This window comes from Pseudorca crassidens, chromosome 5 (assembly GCF_039906515.1).
Source record: "Pseudorca crassidens isolate mPseCra1 chromosome 5, mPseCra1.hap1, whole genome shotgun sequence".
Classification (NCBI taxonomy): domain Eukaryota; kingdom Metazoa; phylum Chordata; class Mammalia; order Artiodactyla; family Delphinidae; genus Pseudorca; species Pseudorca crassidens.
The window spans coordinates 80,473,089-80,496,499 of NC_090300.1; the positions used below are offsets into that span (position 1 = coordinate 80,473,089).

At 45.2% G+C, this 23,411-nt stretch overlaps 1 protein-coding gene across 14 annotated transcripts in view; it reads left to right on the top strand.

The window, feature by feature from the left end:
• Positions 1–23,411, top strand: part of MYLK (myosin light chain kinase) — a 265,973-nt gene that overhangs the window by 79,424 nt on the left and 163,138 nt on the right. For 4 of the 14 annotated variants that reach the window (XM_067738675.1, XM_067738673.1, XM_067738676.1 and 1 more), the window contains 2 exons: positions 3,679–3,853; positions 11,885–12,052. In XM_067738675.1, the coding sequence (XP_067594776.1) occupies positions 11,888–12,052 (165 nt within the window). In that variant the 5' untranslated portion in view covers positions 3,679–3,853; positions 11,885–11,887. Of the gene's footprint in view, positions 1–3,678; positions 3,854–3,905; positions 4,052–11,884; positions 12,053–23,411 lie in introns of those variants that run through there. The other 10 variants (XM_067738670.1, XM_067738672.1, XM_067738680.1 and 7 more) reach the window with 4 other exon arrangements.

Consider the following 23,411-nt stretch of genomic DNA (forward strand, 5'->3'; position numbering starts at 1 on the left):
GGGCACTGGAGCCTCCGTCTCTCCTGAGCTACTTAACCGTCAGGTGCTGCCTGCCCATTTCCCTGAGCTGGCCCCCTTGTTGGCCAAGGCTGCTTCTGTGCTCTGAGCTTCTGACAGAAATCTTACAACAGCAGTGACAGCAACAACATTAACCATAGCAGCCACCATGGATTGAGCTCTTATTCTGTGCCAGACACGCAGGCCGCTTGACCCCATGTCCCCTGCGTTGGCAGAGACTGGGCCGGGCTGTTTTTTATACACATTGCTGACCCTCATAGCAACCCTGCAGGTAGGAGAGTATTAATAGCAGCTCCATTTTACAGATGAGTAAACTAAGACTTTCAGAGGTGGTCACTTTTTCAGGCCACAGTTTCACAGTGGAGGATGCACATCTGACTGCACAGCAGTCTGTTCCCTGCTGAGGGGCCTCCTGTCGATGGAAGCCACAAGCACCGTTCCTGCTCCCTCAGTGGATTTCCTGGGCTCCCACGGACCGAGGTGGGGCTGCTCCTGCCTGAGTCCTCACTGTGCTCATCTCACGGGCACATCGGCGTGGCTTAGCAGGATGGAGGGGGAGGCAGGGTATTTGAGAAGGGGATGGTTGAATAAACACGCCTGTGACCCCAGACTTACTTCTGCAGGGATGATACTGCTAATGAGCTGAGTGAACTTTAGGATGTGGCTAAGACTGTGATAGGAATGTGCATGCTGCTAATTTAATTATAATCAGGGTTTCTGGCTCTGATTTCTTTTTGCATGTGACTTTTACTGCAGAAAGCTTCTCTCATCTGGTCTCATTAAATCTCAAATTAAGCAAGAATCCCTACAGTAAGAGAGCAGCTCCAGGAGAGCAGGCCTCACTCGTTCACACTGTGTGTTCATTTGGCTGTGTTTTTTTGGGTTTGATCCCCTTTTAAGAAAATTTAAAAATAACTTTCTGCCAAAGATGTGGGCACTCAGGGTAGAGCTGCTGAGTGGACACCCTCCTCCTGCCCGTGGTCTGCTCCTCTGATGACGTGGCCGGGCTGAAGCGGGTAGGTCACCTGCCTGTAGAAGCCCAGCCTTCCTTTCTTTAGAAAATGTATGTATGTATGTATGTATGTATGTATGTATGTATGTATGTATGTATTTATTTATGGCTGCGTTGGGTCTTTGTTGCTGCGCACGGGCTTTCTCTAGTTGCGGTGAGCAGGGGCTACTCTTCGTTGCGGCGCACGGGCTTCTCATGGCAGTGGCTTCTCTTGTTGCAGAGCACGGGCTCTAGGCGCACGGGGTTCAGTAGCTGTGACACGCAGGCTGCTCGACCCCATGTCCCCTGCAATGGCAGGCAAATTCGTAACCACTGCACCACCAGGGAAGTCCTCCCAACCTTCCTTTAATGTGTCTTTCAAGAGGAAAGGCCCAGGACGCCATGGGGAATGAAGGGCTGCCCTGTGGGCTCAGGGAAGAACTCAGCTGGTGGGGGGAGTAGGAAGGAGTGGGCTGGCTTTACCTGATATCCCTTAGGAACCCGGAAACCTGGGCCCAAGTCTCTCAAGGATGCCAGCAGGAAACCCAGAGAGTGTACCCAGGGCCGGGTATGATTGCGCTCACTTCACACCCAGGCAGCCTGAGAAGCAAAGAGGGGAAAGGATTCACAAGTTACGTGCCAGCTTTAGAGCCAGAACTGGTACCCATGTGTCTGGAACCAAATGCCTACAGGCCCCAGAGAGGTAGACTGTTTGTTGTTGTGACCTGTTCGTCCACTCCTTTCCCTACATCCTCTCTCTAATGTTCACATGTTTGCTCCACAACAAAATTAAGTGATACCATAGTTTGGAAGTGATTTTTTATGCTTTTTTAGCCCAACTTTCAATTTATTCATATATTCCACAAGTATTTGTCGAGAACTTACTGTGTGCTCATCCGTACTCTAGGCATTAGGGATACAGTAGTGAGCGAACCACCCAGGACCTGTGACCTAGTGGAGTGGCTTATGTTCCAGTGGGGGAGACAGATGTTAATCAAATAACCACATGACTGCATGGCGGCCAACTATGATGTATGTGATAGACACACCTTCCATGATTTTGTCCAAATTACTGTCCTTAGTTCTGTCCAGTTCAAAATGACTTTCTAGTCTCTGGTGGCTCCCCAGAGACCTCTGTCTAGGAGACCTAGATCTGGAGTCACCTCTGTTACTCAGGGTGAGTAGCATTGTTTTTTTGGATTCATTTCTTCCTTTATTATCCATAAAATATTCAAATATCTACCATGTGCAAGGTCTTCCAGAGTCTGTGGTGCATATCCAGTCTTGACCAAGAACTCAGTTGCCTTAAAGGTGTACTCTTCATCAGTATCTTCACATCTCTCCGGTCCACATATGTTCAACCATTCCCCTTGGAAAAACAGATGGAATCAAATTAGGTATTGATTCACCCTCTCTCCCACCTGCCCCTCAAAGCCTCACACCACTACTCCTATAAAACCACTATTCCCCTTCCACTTGTGTGCTTTGCAGAGGACAGAAGAACAGATGGTGATGGGGAGAGCAGGAGATAGGGTAGAGCAATGGTTCTCAAAGTGGGCCCTGGGGACCCTGGGACTCTTTCATGGGCCCAGGAGGTCTAAATAATTTTTATAATAAGATGTCATTTGCTTTTTATAATAAGATGTCATTGCTTTTTTCACTCTCCTTTTCTCTCAGACGGAGTTTTCCAGCAGGTACGAACACCGTGATGCCACAACCAACTGGATGCAGAAGCACATATGAAAATCTAGCTGTCTTCTGTTAAGCCAGACATTAAATAAATTTGCAAAAACAAACAACTCTTCTTACTAAACTTTGTTTTTGTTTCAGAAAATGTATTTTTCTTTTAAAAGTGTTACTTATGTTAACCTCATGGGCTTATTATTGATGTTTTAAATGAACTACTATTTCTTAGTTTTAATACAGTAAAAATTTAATTTAATACAGTAAAATATTGATAGCAGCAATTCACACACAAAAGCTCTTTGGGATCTTCAATAATTTTAGGAGTATGAAGGGACCCTGAGACCAAAATGTTTGAGAACTGCTGAGCTAGTGGCTAAGGGGTCAGCTAGGTGTTAGGAGAAGGCCAGTTACTCAAGAATCAGACATGAGCCAGTAGAAAAGCTTAAATCCACATCATTTCTGATTTGGACATCTGCAGTCTGTCCCAAGGTGTGAGTTGCATAGGATGAGAGATTCCTTTGGAACTATGGAAATACCTTCTGTCCCCTGGAGGAGAAGGACTGGACTGGGCATCACCTTGCTACCATGTTTTAGAAGTATGCGCCAGGGACCACTCCTGAAGCTCTCCAGGGGTCAGGACCCACGCTGCTAGGTCCTGTTCTCAACACCGTGAACACAGTCTGTGGAGCATGGTTCAAATCTCAGCCCAGATTCCTTAAGACAGGAGCACAGGAGTCCCCCATCCATCTGCTCTCTGAGCTTGCTCCCACTCCAGGGATCATAAACAGGGCTTCTTCAGCTCAAGGAGGAGGGAGCTGAGTCTCAGGAGGCAAGGGTCCCACGAGCCCTGGGTGGTAATCCCAGGCCACATGTGCCTAGGGATGGGTAGTGTTCCAGGCCAGATGTGGAGTTGGGGGTGTGCCCAGCCCCTCCACGGACTCAGCTCTCAGCTTGACAGTGTCTTCCCTTTGCTCCACACTCAGATTGGAACCTGCAGCTCTGAACAAGTAAAAACCTGTGAGCTTCCATCCCGGGTTTCCCCGGGACTCCACTCAGAGCCTCTGCAGCTGGCAGCCAGGGGTTTCAAAAGTCACCCCAGCCGGGAGGATTGGAACCACACATCCCTCTGACCGGGTGAAGTTGGCTGCTCCGTGCAAGGCAAGTTGCAACATCTGAGCAGTCAGACGAACGCCCCTTAACTTTTCAGTCTGGCACTGGGCTCTGCTACATCTCTGGCTCTCCTTCACTGTCTTCCTTCTCGGACAGACCTTGGACAGGCATCTCTGCAGTACAGTGGTAAAGGTGGCCGTCCACGCATCCCAACTCATGGGAGAGCTGCCCGGGGAAGAGGTCACGGTAAGGCGTGTCCGTTCTCTGGTGTGTGACCCTGCCGCACTGCCTGCTCCGGTGGGTCACAGCAAGTCAGCAGGCACAGCCCACAGCCAAGGAACAGCTCGTTCCAGGATTAGGAGAGATTAGGGAATTTGTCAGGATTTGAATGCTCTGAAGAGAGAGGATTAAGGTGGGGAGAGGAAGCTGTCATTGCCTGGGGCATTTGCACCTCGGTGGTTTGCTGTGTTTGCTGTGTGCCTGTGGCTCCGGGGGTTCATGGCTGTCGGCCAGGCTTCCAGTGCAGAGCCCACTGGGAGCCCTTCCCTGTAGGGAAGGTATGGTATCTCCAGGATGCCTTGCTGCCGGATCAGGTGCTTAAGGACTACGATCATTTAAAATGTATGCACTTTGGGTAGGGAAGGGGGCAGCTGGTTGCTCTAAACTTGTTCTGCTGTGTAACTTGATTCTTGATTTTAAACTTTTCTCTGAGTCTTTTTGCCTCAGTCTTTTTGCCCTCTCTCTTGGCCATAGTTGAAAGTGTTCCTTTCTGGGTTCAGGAGACAATTGAAAGTGCTTTTGATCGAATTAAAGTCAAATTAATTTAGTGCTGCTTTGAAGGATTAATAAATTCTGCTACTTGTGAAAACCTTATTTGGAGGTGAGCTTTGGCCCAAGCATTGTGTGTATATGGCGGCGTGTGGCTTCCAGCCCTCAGACCACTGCTCTTCTGATCCCCTCCTCCGTCTTTTTTTCTCTTCTTACTTCTGTCTCTTCTTCTTTTTGTCTTTTTACATCTTTATTGGAGTATAACTGCTTTACAGTGGTGTGTTAGTTTCTGCTTTATAACAAAGTGAATCAGTTATACATATGTCCCCATATCTCTTCCCTCTTGCATCTCCCTCCCTCCCACCCTCCCTATCCCACCCCTCTAGGTGGTCACAAAGCACCAAGCTGATCTCCCTGTGCTATGTGGCTGCTTCCCACTAGCTATCTACCTTACGTTTGGTAGTGTATATATGTCCATGCCTCTCTCTCGCTTTGTCACAGCTCACCCTTCCCCCTCCCCATATCCTCAAGTCCATTCTCTAGTAGGTCTGTGTCTTTATTCCCGTCTTACCCCTAGGTTCTTCATGACATTTTTTTTTCTTAGATTCCATATATATGTGTTAGCATACGGTATTTGTCTTTCTCTTTCTGACTTACTTCACTCTGTATGACAGACTCTAGGTCCATCCACCTCACTACAAATAACTCAATTTCGTTTCTTTTTATGGCTGAGTAATATTCCATTGTATATATGTGCCACATCTTCTTTATCCATTCATCCGATGATGGACATTTAGGTTGCTTCCATCTCCTGGCTATTGTAAATAGAGCTGCAGTGAACATTTTGGTACATGACTCTTTTTGAATTATGGTTTTCTCAGGGTATATGCCCAGTAGTGGGATTGCTGAGTCATATGGAAGTTCTATTTGTAGTTTTTTAAGGAACCTCCATACTGTTCTCCATAGCGGCTGTACCAATTCACATTCCCACCAGCAGTGCAAGAGTGTTCCTTTTCTCCACACCCTATCCAGCATTTATTGTTTCTAGATTTTTTGATGATGACCATTCTGACTGGTGTGAGATGATATCTCATTGTAGTTTTGATGTGCATTTCTCTAATGATTAATGATGTTGAGCATTCTTTCATGTGTTTGTTGGCAGTCTGTATATCTTCTTTGGAGAAATGTCAATTTAGGTCTTCTGCCCATTTTTGGATTGGGTTGTTTGTTTTATTGTTATTGAGCTGCATGAGCTGCTTGTAAATTTTGGAGATTAATCCTTTGTCAGTTGCTTCATTTGCAAATATTTTCTCCCATTCTGAGGGTTGTCTTTTGGTCTTGTTTATGATTTCCTTTGCTGTGCAAAAGCTTTGAAGTTTCATTAGGTTCCATTTGTTTATTTTTGTTTTTATTTCCATTTCTCTAGGAGGTGGGTCAAAAAGGATCTTGCTGTGATTTATGTCATAGAGTGTTCTGCCTATGTTTTCCTCTAAGAGTTTGATAGTTTCTGGCCTTATATTTAGGTCTTTAATCCATTTTGAGCTTATTTTTGTGTATGGTGTTAGGGAGTGTTCTAATCTCATACTTTTACATGTACCAGTCCAGTTTTCCCAGCACCACTTATTGAAGAGACTGTCCTTTCTCCACTGTACATTCTTGCCTCCTTTATCAAAGATAACGTGACCATATGTGTGTGGGTTTATCTCTGGGCTCTCTATCCTGTTCCATTGAGCTATATTTCTGTTTTTGTGCCAGTACCATACTGTCTTGATTACTGTAGCTTTGTAGTATAGTCTGAAGTCAGGGAGCCCGATTTCTCCAGCTCTGTTTTTCGTTCTCAAGATTGCTTTGGCTATTCGGGGTCTTTTGTGTTTCCATACAAATTGTGAAATTTTTTGTTCTAGTTCTGTGAAAAATGCCAGTGGTAGCTTGATAGGGATTGCATTGAATCTGTAGATTGCTTTGGGTAGTATAGTCATTTTCACAATGTTGATTCTTCCAATCCAAGAACATGGTATATCTCTCCATCTGTTTGTATCATCTTTAATTTCTTTCATCAGTGTCTTACAGTTTTCTGCATACAGGTCTTTTGTCTCCTTAGGTAGGTTTATTCCTAGATATTTCATTCTTTTTGTTGCAGTGGTAAAGCAGGATACAAAATTAATGCACAGAAATCTCTGGCATTCCTATACACTAATGATGAAAAATCTGAAAGTGAAATTAAGAAAACACTCCCATTTACCTTCTGTCTCTTATCGATCTGCATTTAACTGGTGCTGAACAAAACCCCCTGGGTAGGTGTATTTGACTCCAGCCACTGAGTACTGCTCTGCTGATAGAGAAATTATTGCAGAAGCCACCCAGGCCCTCTGGTGCTCTCGACTGGAATGTGGTCAACAGGCTGGATGAGGGGTTAGAAGGGAACAAGGATGGTTTGGTTTGATTTATAATTATTATAATAATTATTATTGGTAGAGCATTCCAGATATGCCAGTAACCATTAATTGGCAGTGTGGATGGAATATGTTTATGCGGCTGATGGCAGTGGGCCGGGTGATGGGCCGAGCAGAGCTGTTTGGTGTGCCTGGCCAGCCTGGGATTGGGCTCTGGTTCTGCCTGTGTGGTGGTTAATAACTGCCCTACCCACCCTCCCCCACCCCTCACAGGGCACTTGCTGTATTGACTTGCCTGTTCTGTTTCTGACCTGAAGCCAGACCTTCCCTCCTGCCCAGGGGTGGAAGACTTCTGTCTTCTGTGTGTATGGGGCCGAGCATGTTCCTTTTGATGATAGCATCCAGGGCCTTCGGGAGACCTCAGAAGGTCAAGATCAAGAGGATTTATAGAGAGGATTCTGAGCCCGATGTCACCACTCTTAGTTTCCAGCTCCCCCGAAAGCAGAGTGGAAGCGTCTTGTGTCTTTGAAAGCCAGAAGTGAGAGCAGAAGGGGGTGTTACATTCCCCCGCCCCCCTTCCTTTATGCAACTCCCAAGCCTCTGCCTATCGCATCTCCCATTACTGAGGAAGGCAGGAAATGCCTAGTCTGGGTCCGGGGGCCCTCCAGGAAGCCCACAGGATATGGCTACGATCAGAATTCAGTTTGGTTTCCACTTCTTAGCTATGTGACCTTGGACAAATGTAGTTGGTTTTCTGAGCCCTGGTGTCCTCGTTTGTGAAAGGAACATAATCAGAACTGCCTTGCAGGACCAGGAGATTGAGTGAGATTAGGGCTGAGCATGATGTCGGGTGCATGCACCCTGCCCGTTCCATGCTAGGACACACAGGACAGTGCTGCGGAGGCTGTCAAGGGGCCCCAGGCCCTCCTACCCACCTTCTCATGGTCTGCCATATGCTTCCCACTGCTGTTATACAATAATCCCACTCAGATACCCTTGCCCTGAGGATAATCAGGCTGGCCTGGGCTTGCCTGGGCTTGCCATCCTTGGTGAAAAGGGTCTGTCCTGCAGGGTTGGGGAACTTGCTTTCCCTTTGGGAGCTGGATGATGACCATGTTGACAGCTACCAATTATTGAGTGCCTTTTATGCTGTACTAAGTGTTTTGTATATACTGTCATTCAAATCCTCCCTTCAACTTTGTGAGATTGATATTATCATTCTCATTTTATAGAAAAGGAAACTGAGGCCAGGAGAGTTGAAGTATCTTGCCCAGCTAATAGCTGGAAAGTAGCAGTGCCCTGGACTTGCGGCTGGCGACGACCCTTGTGATACCTGCCCTCACTCCACCCCACCCCTGGCGCTGGCAGCACAGAGTGTATTTGTCACCTCACTTCAGTGGCAGTGGAGGAGGGCAGAGGGAACAGTGTCCCCTCTGGGGTATGGTCCTGGGAGGCTCTGCAGGATATAAGAACCCCATGTTATCACACTCACCACACACACACATGTAATTGTTCACTGCTGTATCCCTAGCCCCTAGCTTGCAACATGGTGGATGTTCAATAAATTTATTTATTTTATTATTATTTTTTTTGTGGTATGTGGGCCTCTCACTGTTGTGGCCTCTCCCGTTGCGGAGCACAGGCTCCGGACATGCAGGCTCAGTGGCCATGGCTCACGGGCACAGCCGCTCCACGGCATGTGGGATCTTCCTGGACCGGGGCACGAACCCGTGTCCCCTGCATCGGCAGGCGGACTCTCAACCACTGCGCCACCAGGGAAGCCCCAATAAATATATTTTAATTGAGTGAATGACTATATCCTGATTCTTGCCATTAAAATTATATCCTGATTACCTTGAAATGGTTCTGCAAACACATACACAAACACAATGATATAAATATGGCAAAATGTTAACTGTTGAATCTAGGTGATAGGTATTTGAGGTGCTCATTTTATCATTCTTTCTACTTTTCTGTTTGAAATTTTCCATAATGAAACTTATTTTTAGTTTAAAATTTCTATATCATTAAATTCCTATTATTATTTTCCTTGTAAATATACACTCATATAACTGCCTGATATTCTACTGTATTTAACCAATTCTCACTGTTGGATATTTAACTGGTTTCTTTTTTTCTATTTCTATTTAACTGGATTATTTTTCTGTTTATTTTCCTGTAAGTAATGTGATTAGCATTCTCATATATAAATTTGGGGCTGTATCTCTGATTCTTTCCCAATAATACATTTCTAAATGTAGGATTACTGGGGAAAGAGATGGACATTTTTTTCAGAATCCTTCTGACAAATTGCTTTCTAGAAATATTGCTTTAGTTTATACTCCTCAGAAGGATATGAGTACCCAGAGTCTCACTGGTATTGTATGTTATCTTTCTTTTTAAATGTCATTTGGTTAGTTTTTTTAAATAATAACTTGTCCTTGACTTGCACTCTTGGATTCTGGCTGAGGCTAGGCACCTTCCATTTGTGTTGTGGTCATTTGTCTGTCTTCTGTGAACCGTCCAAGTGATAGCTCTACCCATTATCTGTCAGGCTGTTTTCTTATATATAAAATATCCTAGTCCTTCATTCTTGTTGCAAACATTTTATCCCAGATCATCAAATGCCTTTTAATGTTGTCATTGGTATGCTGTGTCATACGGAAGATCTCAGTGTTATGTGTGTGTGGTAGCAGCTGTCAGCTTTCTTGCTTATGACCCCAACCTCAGACCCACTTCCCACCAGCCAACTCTGACTGCTAATAGGAAGCAAGAGGGTCCAGTGGGGGACTTCCCTGGTGGTGTAGTGATTAAGAATCCGCCTGCCAATGCAGGGGACACGGGTTCGAGCCCTGGTCCGGGAAGATCCCACATGCCGAGGAGCACCTAAGCCCGTGCACCACAAGTACTGAGCCCACGTGCCACAACTACTGAAGCCCATGTACCTAGAGCCTGTGCTCTGCAACAAGAGCTGCAGTGAGAAACCCGCACACTGCAACAAAGAGTAGCCCCTGCTCGCTGCAACTAGAGAAAGCCCGCATGCAGCAACAAAGACCCAGCGCAGTCAAAAATAAATAATTAATTAAAAAAAAAAAAGAGGGTCCAGTGGTTAAGAATAGGAGCTTTGGTGCCAGACACCTGGGATCAAATGCCAGTTCTGCCCCCTACTAAATACTCTGACCCTGGGCAAATGACTTAATCTCAGTGAGCCTCGGTTTCTAATCCATAAAATGGGGATGATGAGATCATCTGTCTCACAGTGTTGATGTAAGGAGCAATTGAGCTATTATTTGTAAAGTGTTTAGAATAGTTCCTGGTATATAGTAAGTGCTGCATAAATTTGGTTTTTATTGTTACTTACTACAGTGAACCTGTGAGTCTTATCATTTGGAAAGGATTTTGTTTGCAAAGCTAATACCTCATCAGTGAAAGAGAAAGCTGGCTTTGTCAAGCAGGGGATGTGCCCTGTTTCAAACAAACCTAGGTCTTTGTTACTTTAACTTGTAACTCCATTTTAGTTTTGTTAGATGTTATTAAATTTAAACAAACTAATTACATGCCCAGATTATCACTGTTCATTTCTGTCAGCTCACCCCACTTGGCATGGGACATAGGCTTGTGACTGACGATCCCAAGAAAATGAACAGAAAAATAAAAACTGGAAATACTCTTCCTCTTCAGTTTAGCAGATGTTTGTTGCAGGGCTGTGATAGGCCAGGTACCGTGGATTCCATGCTGAGTAAGATGTGGTCCCCAACCTGGAACCATCCCAGCCTGGTGAGGCTCCTACCTGGACTTGAAATCTGGAGCAGGGATACTTGGGACATATTCCAGGGGGTGGCAACGGGTGTCCAGTGACCTTGGCTAGAGGCTCTGACAACCTGGCTTCTCTCGACTGCTGCCTGTTTTCCCAGCCTGGTTCTCCAGCCTTTCCTGTGGACTTTGATAGCTTCCCTACTCCCTGTCTTTCCAACAAATCCCTTCTCCATTTATGAGAGCCAGAGTCCATTTCTGTAATTTGCAACCAGGAACTGATCCATACCTGTTACTAATTCCACTTCTAGAATTAATCCTAAGGAAATCCCTTCGTTCCAATCAACCTGCCAGCCCCCATAGACACCTTGTCTAGTCCCAACGGGGCCCTGGACCGGGAGTCAGGAGCCTGAGGTTTACTTGCCAGTGATGCCATCATTTTGCTTTGTCTCTCTGAGTGAGTGACTTACCTTCTCTGGGCCTCAGTTATAAATGGAGGAGTGAGCCTGGATAACCTTAAAATGCTCCCTTCTCTGACGTTCTATGGCTTTTGAGGCTTTTTCACACTCCGGTCCCCAGAAGTGGCTAGGGTCCTCCCTAGCCTTGCTTCCTTCCCTGCTTTCAACCCCACACTCTCACCTCACCTCACCTCCCCCGGGATCCTTGCCGTATGAACCCTAAACTCTTGTCTTTCTTGGACTGTGGATCTCATTTTTCTTTAGCCCAAGAGCCCTCACAGTTCAGGCAAAAGCAGCTTTTACTTTCACCTTGAGTGCCTAACGCAGATACAGATTCTGAAGGTTCAGTGCCTTAAGTATGACTTCAGATATCCATTGTAAAAACGCCGAGGAACATCTGATTTCTCTGTTCCTGCTCTAGCTGCCCCCTTCCTGGAAGTTCTCCACGGGGTTTTGGGGAGACCAGGACGTGGCTCTGGGAGCTGGCGTCTGGGGCAGATGGGGCTTCACTCCTGCAGCTTTGCGTGTAGGGGACACAGGGACTCTCATTCCCAGAGAGGAGCTCCAGGCGGCCCCTGACCTAGTGGAGCTCCCTGTAAAGCCCACGACGCTGCGGCCCCAACCAGCCCCCTGGGCACGTCGGCCGCCTGCAGGGAGGACGGGCTGTACTTTGTCTCGTCTGACCTGATCTATCTTCCTGTTTGCAGGCCATGGGGGATGTGAAGCTGGCTGCCTCGACACACGTTTCCAAAACCTCCCTCACTGTGGATCCCTCGAGAGTCGGCTCCATGCCCCTGACCGAGGCCCCTGCTTTCATTTTGCCCCCTCGGAACCTCTGCATCAAGGAAGGGGCCACCGCCAAGTTTGAAGGGAGGGTAAGGAGTGAGGCTGGGCGGGCGGCTTGCAGGGGATGTGGGGCAGGGTGGTTGCTTCTGCTCCAGCCTTCTCCTCGGCGGGCTGACCTGCCAGAAAGCCTGCTTTCCTTTTGGACTCACAAGTAAAGTGGAGATACGCCCACTGGCCCTATTTCTTTTGTTTATGGTTGACTTTGGGCCGTGCTGGAGAATTTGGGGGTGGGGAGGGACGCCGATGTTTTGCTATTAATGGAGGTCGTGTTCTGGGTTCGTGCACCTGATTCTAGGAGAAGAAGAGGGGGGCTGGTGGCAGGAAGTCTCAGATCTGACAATTGAGAACTAACTCTCACTTTTCTCTCACTTCCTACCTGGAAGGAGTGTTTGGTTAACTGACCCTCTCATGTATCCACATGGTACATCCAGAGCAATGGGGTGGGAGCTAGGACCCCTTATCTCAGTTCTGTCACCTTTTGCTAATGGGTACTGGTCTCTTGCCCTTACTGGGCCTCCATTTCTTCCTCTGCAAGCAGGCAATGATAATTCCTCGTCCACCTTGTACTAGAAAGGAGAAGAGGAAGATGGGAAGAATAGCTGTAAGAATATGGAGGTTATGCCCCATTGGAGAGACTTTTAGTAAGCTGCTGGCTCAGGCCGCCAGGAAGTCAGATCATCAGCTTGATGCAGAGATGCACGTGGAAGTCAGGGGTTTGCAAGTAATATTTGTCCTGGATTAAACACGGACGATCTCCCCCAGGAAATGCTTTAGCAGCTAGAAGGCTTTGATCCAAGCAGAAGATGAGGTTGTGCTATGAGTCTACAAGTTAAGAGCAGGGACCTGAAAGCTTGTGGAATGAAGGAGTCAAGAGCATCACTCTTCCTGGACGACACTGGGCCTTACCTCTGTTTAAGTGGCACGTTTGGCTGGAGTGTATTCAGGGGCTATGTGCTCTGCGCAGGCCTGTGTAGTTAACTGTTTGCTGGTGGATCTGACGTTCCTCGTCATATGTTTTACTTGAAGAAGGGGAATGTTGGTGATGCTGCTGAGGGGTCTGTTTCTTCTCTCTGGGCTCTACCAGGATGAGGGCTTTTTTCTGTTGCCCTGACTGTGGTCCCTCCATCCCCACATCCCCTCAGCTGGCAGGAAAGAAGCAACAGGAAGAGTCCCTGGGGATTTAGAAATAGGAGTAAAGTACTGATGCACACGACAACATGGATGAACACTGAAAACACGCTAAATGAAAGAAGCCAGACACAGCAGGCCACCTATTGAATGACTGCACGTATCTGAAACGTCCAGAACAGGCAAAAGTATAGCGACTAACAGTAGATGAGTGTGGTTGAGGGCTAGCGGGGAGGAGTGGGGAGTGACCGCTGAGCGATGCAGTGTTTCTTTTGGGGATGATGACTGTTCTGAAATTAGGTAGGGGTGGTGGTTGCACAACTTTGCGAATATGTTATAAAACACTGGACTTACACTTAAAAAATTCAAAATGAACTTGTGAAAAACGGCTTAGCAAAACAGATCCACACCCGCCCTCCTGCCCTGTTGCTTGTCAGAGATGAACTCCTCCCTCAAATTCAGAGAGTAAGAGATGACTTAGCTTCTGCAGATGAAGAGGCCTTGCTTCCTTTGCTGACTTTGGAGGTCATGAAGGAGCGGAGCCTTTGGGCTGTTTGCCCTGGAACCTTTGTAGAATGAGCACTGGCCCAGGAGTCCACACACTGGAGATCTCTGTTGCTCAGTTATCCTCTACTTGGCAGGTCAGACCTTCTCTGGACCTCAGTTTCCTTATCTGAGAAGAAATAACTAGTTGTTTCTATATTTTCTGGCCTGCAGGGATGTGAAAAGAAAGCGAGTTGAAGAAGAAAATGGTCAAAGCAGTTCATAAAGTCAAGAAGTGTAGTAATAACAGTATTTTTTTTAATGAGGTGACGTTCATATACATAAATTTAACTGTCTTAAACAATTCAGTGGCGTTTCACGCGTTCACAATGCTGACTGCAGTATTCTTAAAGTAGAGCATTCTCTATGTGAACATTTTATTTTACTTATATTGAGGAAATAGTTGACTTTGTATATTACATGTGGGCTATAGGTCAAAGGGAATGTGTTCCTTAGAGGTCAGCCTTTGGAGCTCTGTTACCACTCACCAGCTTCCTGGAATTAACCCAGAACAGCACCTTGAGAGCATGCTGGTATATAGTGTACACAGAAGGAAGACAATTCCAGAGAGATGTTAGGTGGAATGTCTGGCTCCATCTCAGAACTTGCAGAGAGAAACACAGAGGGAGGGGCTGTCTTAGAAAGCGCTCTGTAAGCTAGCATGCTGTGAGTGTGTATTATCACTGAAGCAAAGGAACACCTTGCATCGGGGAAGGGCCACGTCCAGTGACTCCAGAATGAGGAATTTTTGTTTGGATACAGAGATGCAGATGAGCAGCGGGTGTTCCTGACCTGCCCCCCTCAGAGAAGGGAAGGGTAGGGTGGTGGTGACCTGCGTGACACGAGCTTAGAGCAGGAGTTTCTAGTTTTAAAAGACCAAGCGCCAAACGGTCATCCCCTGATCACAGCCAGGGGTTCTCTGCCTCTAGGGCATGTTAACCTGCTCTGCTGTGGCCACTTGACCTGTCCTGCAGCTGACCCCTCTGTCCAGGCCCTGGGACGCATCCTGTTGTAGAGGCTCATTCTGCACCAGCCGGTCCTGGTGTCAGTTTCACAGCGACGTCAGGACCTCAGGTCTCCAGTCACTGGGCTCTTGCAGAATCTCTTACAACTGAGCGACTTTTAAAATAAGCCTTCAAGCTACTTCTTAGGCCCAGGCTGGCACCCATCGCAGCCAGCAGGAACCCTTCTCTTCCTTGCAGCAGCCCTCAGGGCCTCTGTCTGCTTTCCTCTCCCCCCCACGCCCCTCTAGAAAGTTGCCACTACCAGCTCAAGCCCTAAAGCCTGGGTGTGGAGGGTCCTAGGATGTCCCAGCTTCTTCTGCAGAGGGCACGGGATCCTCCCATAACTGTAGAAACACAATGAGCCCCACAGATGTGAGGAAGTTATAAAGGTTTGTTTCCTACTGCCTTCTGAAGCTGGTAATCAGAAATTGGTTCAACCTTGTGTTTTCTGGTTTTATTCCTGAAAGAGGTAAAAACTGTTGCCCCCCCCCCCCGCCTTTATCCTATTTTTTAGGCCAAAGACTTAATGAACCCCTTCCTCCCCACCTTCCTCTTTCTATTGAAAAGTCTTGGTGACCCTAAGACAGGACCACAGGTGCCCCTTGTGGTTCTTGTCTTTTTCTGAGAAGCTCCTAACTGTGAGATGTTCAGCTCTGTGGGTCTCAGTCCATCACATCCTTTAGGGTTTTTCCACTTTGTGGCAGATACTTTGGACCAACGTGTAACCCACGACCAACCCTCTTTGCCCTTCCCTTTTCCATTCTAGAGGTCATTGCGCAGTTTTCCTTTGCAGCTAAGAGTTGCTCAGTGACACATTTGGCTGAAGTCAGCTAGTATATTCCTAGGAAAGCATTTGCTTTTCTGATTAAAACAAAACAAGGGCTTCCCTGGTGGCGCAGTGGTTGAGAGTCTGCCTGCTGATGCAGGGGACACGGGTTCGTGCCCCGATCCGGGAAGATCCCACGTGCCGCGGAGCGGCTGGGCCCGTGAGCCATGGCCGCTGAGCTTGCGTGTCTGGAGCCTGTGCTCCACAACGGGAGGGGCCACAACAGTGAGAGACCTGCGTACCGCAAAAAAAGAAACAAACCAAAAGTCACTGGTTATCTCATATTCCACCCCTGCCCTGCTTCCTGCCTTGAATGCAGATTTGATGGCTGGTGCTCAGGCAGCCATGTTAAAACCATGAGGGAACAAGCCAGAATACAAAGGATTGGTTGGGGTGGGCATAGGGGGTGGGGACTACAGCTGTGGAGGGAGCATAAAGACCAGCAGCTAAGAGACAGAAGTCCTAAGGCTTAGAGAGTTTCCTAGGTAGGATCTTTGGCTGTGGTTATTCACACAGGAGGGGCGAGGGCGGCTAAAGCGCTGACGGGCTGCTTCCCCCAACATGGAGTCAAGTGTGAAAGGAGCGAGATGGTAGGAAAAATACTAAAATTACTGGAGATTTCTTCCCTTCTGCCCTGGAATTCATTCTTATCAGAAAAAGCAAGCGTAGTGATAGGCCCTGGCTGTGCTGTAAATGAAACGAGCTGATACTTCAGTGCCTCTTGAAGTACAGCCCAAATGAGGTTTCAGTCCAGACTGAGGGGCTCAGCGTTCACTGAAGGGGGCTTCACAACAACGGGCTAGCCTGGCCTCATTAAGACATGTTTATGTTTAAGGCGTGGAGGGTGGAGGAACGGAACAGGGAAGGCCTGACCCATGAAAGCGAGAATAACTCAATTTCCACTTTAACCAACATTGGTATCCTTCCCCCACTAACTGCCCAGTTCGCTTCTATCTCAGAAGCGCTCAACCACTTAGAGAAGTTTGAAGGAAGCATCTGGTCTGCTTTCTGCCCTCAGAAGTCTTGTTTTTGGCCATGACTTGCGGGATCTTAGTCCCCACCCCACCCCCAACCAGGGATCGAACCCGGGCCCCCGGCAGTGAAAGTGCCGAGTCCCAACCACTGGACCATCAGGGAATTCTCTGTCCTCAGAAGTCTTCATGATGTGGTTCTTGAGAAAAACGTGTACCTATAAAACAGTAGGATATGACAGTATAATTAGATGCTTGAAATTGTTCAATTAAATAGTTTGTACTATAGGAATTTAGAGGAGATTAAATGAGGTTTGCAGTGGCTTGGAAACTGGTTTCTTGCTTCCTGACTTCTGTCCTTCCAGTTGGTCCTTCCGACAGTGCAGGTCTGACTATGTCACCTGCCTGCCTCAGTCCTCGAACCTGGGATGAGGTTCCTCAGCGCTGCCCACAAGGCCCTTCCAATCAGCTCCAAGCTCTCCAGCCCTGACCCCTCTTCCTCCCTTGCTCCCTGTGGCTCACTCCAGCCCTGCTCACCCACACAGCGGTACTTTGTTCTGGTATCACCTTTGTGGAGAAAGGGTAAACAAGGAAAGCATTTTATCTTCCCTATCGATTAGGAGTGGGGACAGAGTGTGATAGGCCTACTGGGGCCAGGCATATGGTCTTCGTCATTTTGTCCTCATGGTAAAGTAGCTTTATACCCATTTTTAAAAGTTAAAAAGAAATTTTAATACAATTTTTAAAGGTTATACTCCATTTACAGTTATTGCAAAATATTGGCTGTAGTCCCCGTGTTGTTCAATACATCCTTAAACCTATCTTACAGCCAGTAGTTTGTACCTCCCACGCCCCACCCCTGCAGTGCCCCTCCCCGCCCTCCCCACTGGTAGCCACTAGTTTGTTCCCTGTGTCTGTGAGTCTGCTTCTTTTCTTATATTCACTAGTTTGTTGTATTTTTTAGATTCTACGTATAAGTGACATCATGCAGTATTTGTCTCTCTCTGTCTGACTTATTTCACTTAGCATAATGCCCTCATATCCCCATTTTTTATAGAGGAAGAACCCAGGGGCTCAGAGTAATTACAGACCTTGCCAAGATTATGTCAGAAAGTGAAGGAGGCAGTACTTCAGCGTCCACATCTTGTGTTCCTCGCACCATTGATGTCATCCCTTTTACAGGTCTCATCTGGTTCCTTGAACTCAGTGACTGTTTCGTATTCGTCTTTGTGTCCCAGGAATAGCACAATGCCTGCCTCATGATGGGTGCTCTGTAAGTGTCTGGTTCCCTTGAGAACCAGGTTGGTAGGGTCTGACTCGAGACCTCTTGCCAGTCAAGCCCATAGGGCTTTGGTCCCCTGCTTCTTAGGGTCTTGTCTCCCCTTCCCCCACCCTATTCCCTGCTCCCTTCTTTACCTGAGGCCATGCCTTTATCAAGAATGCCCTTCCTTCTCCCACTGCATCTTAGCCAGCATCAAGGTCCTATTTAAACCCTACCTCCTTCAGGCTACTTTCCTTAAGTATGTCTTCTCTTTAAAGCATTTTAGTAGAGGACAGAGGAGCCATGGTAATAGGATGTGGAAGATTCCCAATAATCACATAAAATCATTCATGAGTAATAACCGCAGGAAAGAGTTGACTACTTTGGCCTTTTAAAAACGTATTATTCATTAATCATCTCTGTGCCTATAATTTTATTATAAAGAAAAAAATGATTTAAATGTTAAACTTTTTTTAAAACAAAAATTCCAGCAAAGTAAAAATGCTGCTTGCCCTTGACCTGTACTTCTGCTCTCCAGAGGTAGCCACCATTAACAATTTGGGTATCCGTCCGGAAATATTCTATGCAAATATAGGCAAATATTCTATGCAAATATAGGCATAAATCTGTATATGCTTTTACATACACAAATGGACCCATGTACATATACTGATCTGCACCTTGCTCTTTTTGCTTAACATCTTTTGGCCTTTTTTTTTTTTTTTTTTTTTTTTTAACAATAGCACATAGATCTACCTCATAGGAAGATCTAAGCTAATCCTGAACTTTCCAACCCTCAATTGCTCCCTCCTCTGAATTCCTAGAATACTTACTTATCTGACTCAGTTTTTCTTTTATTAATGTGCAGCTTTATCAGGTATTGTTTATTGTCTTTTGTTTCCTCAATGCGAACGAGTTGTTTGAGGCCTAGAGCTGCGTTGTCCAGTAGGATAGCGATTAGCCACATACGGCTACTTAAATTTAGGTTAAATGAATTAAGATTAAATAAAATTAAAAATTCAGTTCTTCAGCCATGCTAGCCACATTTTCAGCACTCAGTATCCACGTGTGGCTGATAGCTACCGTGTTGGGCAGCACAGATTATGGAACATTTCTATCATCACAGAAAGTGCTATCAGAGAGGGCTGATCAAGGCCACTCTTGCATTTAATTCAGTCCCCACGTACTAGAGATCCACAGCTAGAAGATATATTGACAATGGCTGTTCCATTCACAATAGAAATAAGACATTAAATTCTTGATAATTTCCTTAGGGCATAAAATCATTCAAAGAAAATGTAAACCCTTGATGAACAAATCTTTGTTCTCCATTTTTGTTGAAGAGTAGTAATCTTGGTATCCCAGAAAGCTTGAATGTGCTCCCCAAAATTTCAATAGCTGTCTGTTCCAGGTGGCTCAGAAATTCTCATGACAAGGAGGCTGGTTCCTGAAGTATTTAAAGGAAAAGCAGCAGAATGGGAAATGACAGGGCAAGTCATGCTGAAAGTACAGTTGTCAGAAGTTGGTGGCCACTCTGATTCAAAGTGCCAGACTGAATAGATTTATTAACTTCTCCTCCCTCCAAATGTGCCATTGAAATGAACGTAAAGGGTTAAAAAGAATTAATTCAGAGTTGCACTGAGAACAGGAGAGGGGAATTAGTGGATGAGGGATTTCCATGGGTTTGCACGGACGGATACATCAGCGCTACCCACCATAACGTATAAATGAGAGCCACATATTTGAGATGAAAGGATTTGGAGACTTAGCAGTGGGCTGTAGGGCAGAAATTGGGGTAATTAAAGGATGTTTACTTAATATCTCTATGGAGAAAACTGAAGCTCTTGGTGTGGATATTAATCAGTATCTCCAAAGAAAGTCTTTTTTACTTTGCCACCAGGTGAAATGTGTTGACTGTCCAGTTGCTGTCCAGCTGCTCCATGCCCAGACACTCTAAGTGAAGCCCACCAGTAGACGTGCCCCACTCAGGGACACGAAGCTTGCAGTCAGGCCCCTCATTCAGGGTGACAGGACTACACACAGTGATGGAAAACCTCCATTTAGGAACTAGTTCTTCAATCATAGATTGTGAATAGTTAACTCATGGCCACCAGATGTTTGAAGAAAATATTTACACAATATAATATTGCTATCAAGAAAATTGTTCTTTTTTATACATTTTTTAAAAGTTTTATTAATTAATTAATTTATTTTTGGCTGCATTGTGTCTCGGTTGCTGTGCGCGGGCTTTCTCTAGTTGCAGCGAGAGGGGGCTACTCTTCATTGAGGTGTGCGGGTTTCTCATCGCAGTGGCTTCTCGTTGCGGGCACGGGCTCTAGGCTCACGGGCTTCAGTAGTTGTGGCACATGGGCTCAGTGGTTGTGGCACGCAGGCTCAGTAGTTGTGGCCCATGGGCTTAGTTGCTCCACGGCATGTGGGATCTTCCTGGACCAGGGATTGAACCCGTGTCCCCTGCATTGGCAGGCAGATTCTTAAACACTGCACCACCAGGGAAGTCCCTGTTCTTTTTTTAAAAGTCAATCTATAGACAAAGCTCTAAAGTGTTAGTTAGAGTTACAGAACAGAAGGTAAACTCTGTAAGCTTTGACAAGCCAAAAGTAAAGGAATGATGAATGGTAAGGTAGAGGAGGGAAAGAGAGGAAGAGAAAACTACAAGGGCACTATTGTCCTCATCTTACATGGTGGGAAGTGAGGAGATACCATCTAAAACAGATGGATCAAATAACAGAGGCTTGAGTATATGACTTAAAACCATAATGAAAGAGGTAAAAAATGGTCAGCTCATCAGCCATATTTGGTACACAGACATTTTATGTTTGGTCAGCAGTGTTCTCAAAACATTTGAGCTAAGATTTACAAATGGAAAACTTATGCATACAATTCATTTCTGAATGGCTTTTCTCAAAAAATAAGATCTGGCCACACTTGGTCAGAGGTTACTACCCCTACATGTAAGCATGTCTTTGCCAGGTTGCCATAGTCCCAACCAACTCCGATTCCCAGTCATCTCCCAACAGATGGGCAAGCGTCTCTTGCCAGTTTTTTTTTGTTAGTTTGTTTTTATACAGCAGATTCTTATTAGTTATCCATTTTATACATATTAGTGTATATATGTCAATCCCAATCTCCCAATTCATCACACCACCGCCACCCCCCCCCCACCGCTTTCCCCCCTTTGGTGTCCATATGTTTGTTCTCTACATCTGTGTCTCAATTTCTGTCCTGGAAACTGGTTCATCTGAACCATTTTTCTAGGTTCCACATATATGTGTTAATATACGGTATTTGTTTTTCTCTTTCTGACTTACTTCACTCTGTATGACAGTCTCTAGATCCATCCACATCTGTACAAATGACCCAGTTTCATTCCTTTTTATGGCTGAGTAATATTCCATTGTATATATGTACCACATCTTCTTTATCCATTCGTCTGTCAGTGGGCATTTAGGTTGCTTCCGTGACCTGGCTATTGTAAATAGTGCTGCAATGAACATTGGGGTGCATGTGTCTTCTTGAATTATGGTTTTCTCTGGGTATATGCCCAGTAGTGGGATTGCTGGGTCATATGATAAGTTTATTTTTAGTTTCTTAAGGAACCTCCATACCATTTTCCATAGTGGCTGTATCAGTTTACATTCCCACCAAGAGTGCAAGAGGGTTCCCTTTTCTCCACACCCTTTCCAGCATTTGTTGTTTGTAGATTTTCTGATGATGCCCATCTACTTGGTGTTAGGTGATACTTCATTGTAGTTTTGATTTGCATTTCTCTAATAATTAGTGATGTTGAGCAGCTTTTCATGTGCTTCTTGGCCATCTGTATGTCTTCTTTGGAAAATGTCTATTTAGATCTTCTGCCCATTTTTGGATTGGGTTGTTTGTTTTTTTTAATATTGAGCTGCATGAGCTGTTTATATATTTTGCAGATTAATCCTTTGTCCATTGCTTCGTTTGCAAATATTTTCTCTCAGTCTGAGGGTTGTCTTTTCATCTTGTTTGTAGTTTCCTTTGCTTTTTAAAAGCTTTTAAGTTTCACTAGGTCCCATTTGTTTATTTTTGTTTTTATTTCCATTACTCTAGGAGGTGGATCAAAAAAGATCTTGCTGTGATTTATGTCAAAGAGTGTTCTTCCTATGTTTTCCCCTAAGAGTTTTATAGTGTCCGGTCTTACATTTAAGTCTCTAATCCACTTTAAGTTTATTTTTGTGTATGGTGTTAGGGAGTGTTCTAATTTCATTCTTTTACGTGTAGCTGTCCAGTTTTCCCAGCACCACTTATTGAAGGGGCTGTCTTTTCTCCATTGTATATCCTTGCCTCCTTTCTCATAGATTAGTTGACCATAGGTGCATGGGTTTATCTCTGGGCTTTCTGTCCTGTTCCATTGATCTATATTTCTGTTTTTGTGCCAGTACCATATTGTCTTGATTACTGTAGCTTTGTAGTATAGTCTGAAGTCAGGGAGTCTGATTCCTCCAGCTCCATTTTTTTCCCTCAAGACTGCTTTGGCTATTTGGGGTCTTTTGTGTCTCCATATAAATTTTAAGATTTTTTGTTCTAGTTCTGTTAAAAAAAATGCCATTGGTAATTTGATAGGGATTTCATTGAATCTGTAGATTGCTCTAGGTAGTACAGTCATTTTCACAATATTGGTCCTTCCAATCCAAGAACATGGTGTATCTCTTCATCTGTGTCATCTTTGATTTCTTTCCTCAGTGTCTTATAGTTTTCTGAGTATAGGTCTTTTACTTCCTTAGGTAGGTTTATTCCTAGTTATTTGATTCTTTTTGTTCCAGTGGTAAATGGGAGTGTTTCCTTAATCTCTCTTTCAGATTTTTCATCATTAGTGTATAGGAATGCAAGAGATTTCTGTGCATTAATTTTGTATCCTGCAACTTTACCAAATTCATTGATCAGCTCTAGTAGTTTTCTGGTGGCATCTTTAGGATTCTCTGTGTAGAGTATCATGTCATCTGCAAACAGTGACAGTTTGACTTCTTCTTTTCCAACTTGGTTTCCTTTTATTTCTTTTTCTTCTCTGATTGCCGTGGCTAGGACTTGCAAAACTATGTTGAATAATAGTGGTGAGAGTGGACATCCTTGTCTTGTTCCTGATCTTAGAGGAAATGCTTTCAGTTTTTCACCATTGAGAATGATGTTTGCTGGGGGTTTGTTGTATATGGCCTTTATTGTGTTGAGGTAGGTTCCCTCTATGCCAACTTTCTGGAGAGTATTTTATCATAAATGGGTGTTGAATTTTGTCAAAAGCTTTTTCTGCATCTGTTGAGATGATCATATGGTTTTTATTCTTCAACTTGTTAATATGGTTTATCACATTGATTCATTTACATATATTGAAGAATCCTTGCATCCCTGGGATAAATCCCACTTGATCATGGTGTATGATCCTTTTAATGTGTTGTTGGATTCTGTTTGCTAGTATTTTGTTGAGGATTTTTGCATCTATATTCATCAGTGATATTGGTCTGTAATTTTCTTTTTTTGTAGTATCTGTGTCTGGTTTTGGTATCAGGGTGATGGTGACCTCATAGAATGAGTTGGGAGTGTTCCTTCCTCTGCAGTTTTTTGGAAGAGTTTGAGAAAGATGGATGTTAGCTCTTCTCTAAATGTTTGATAGAA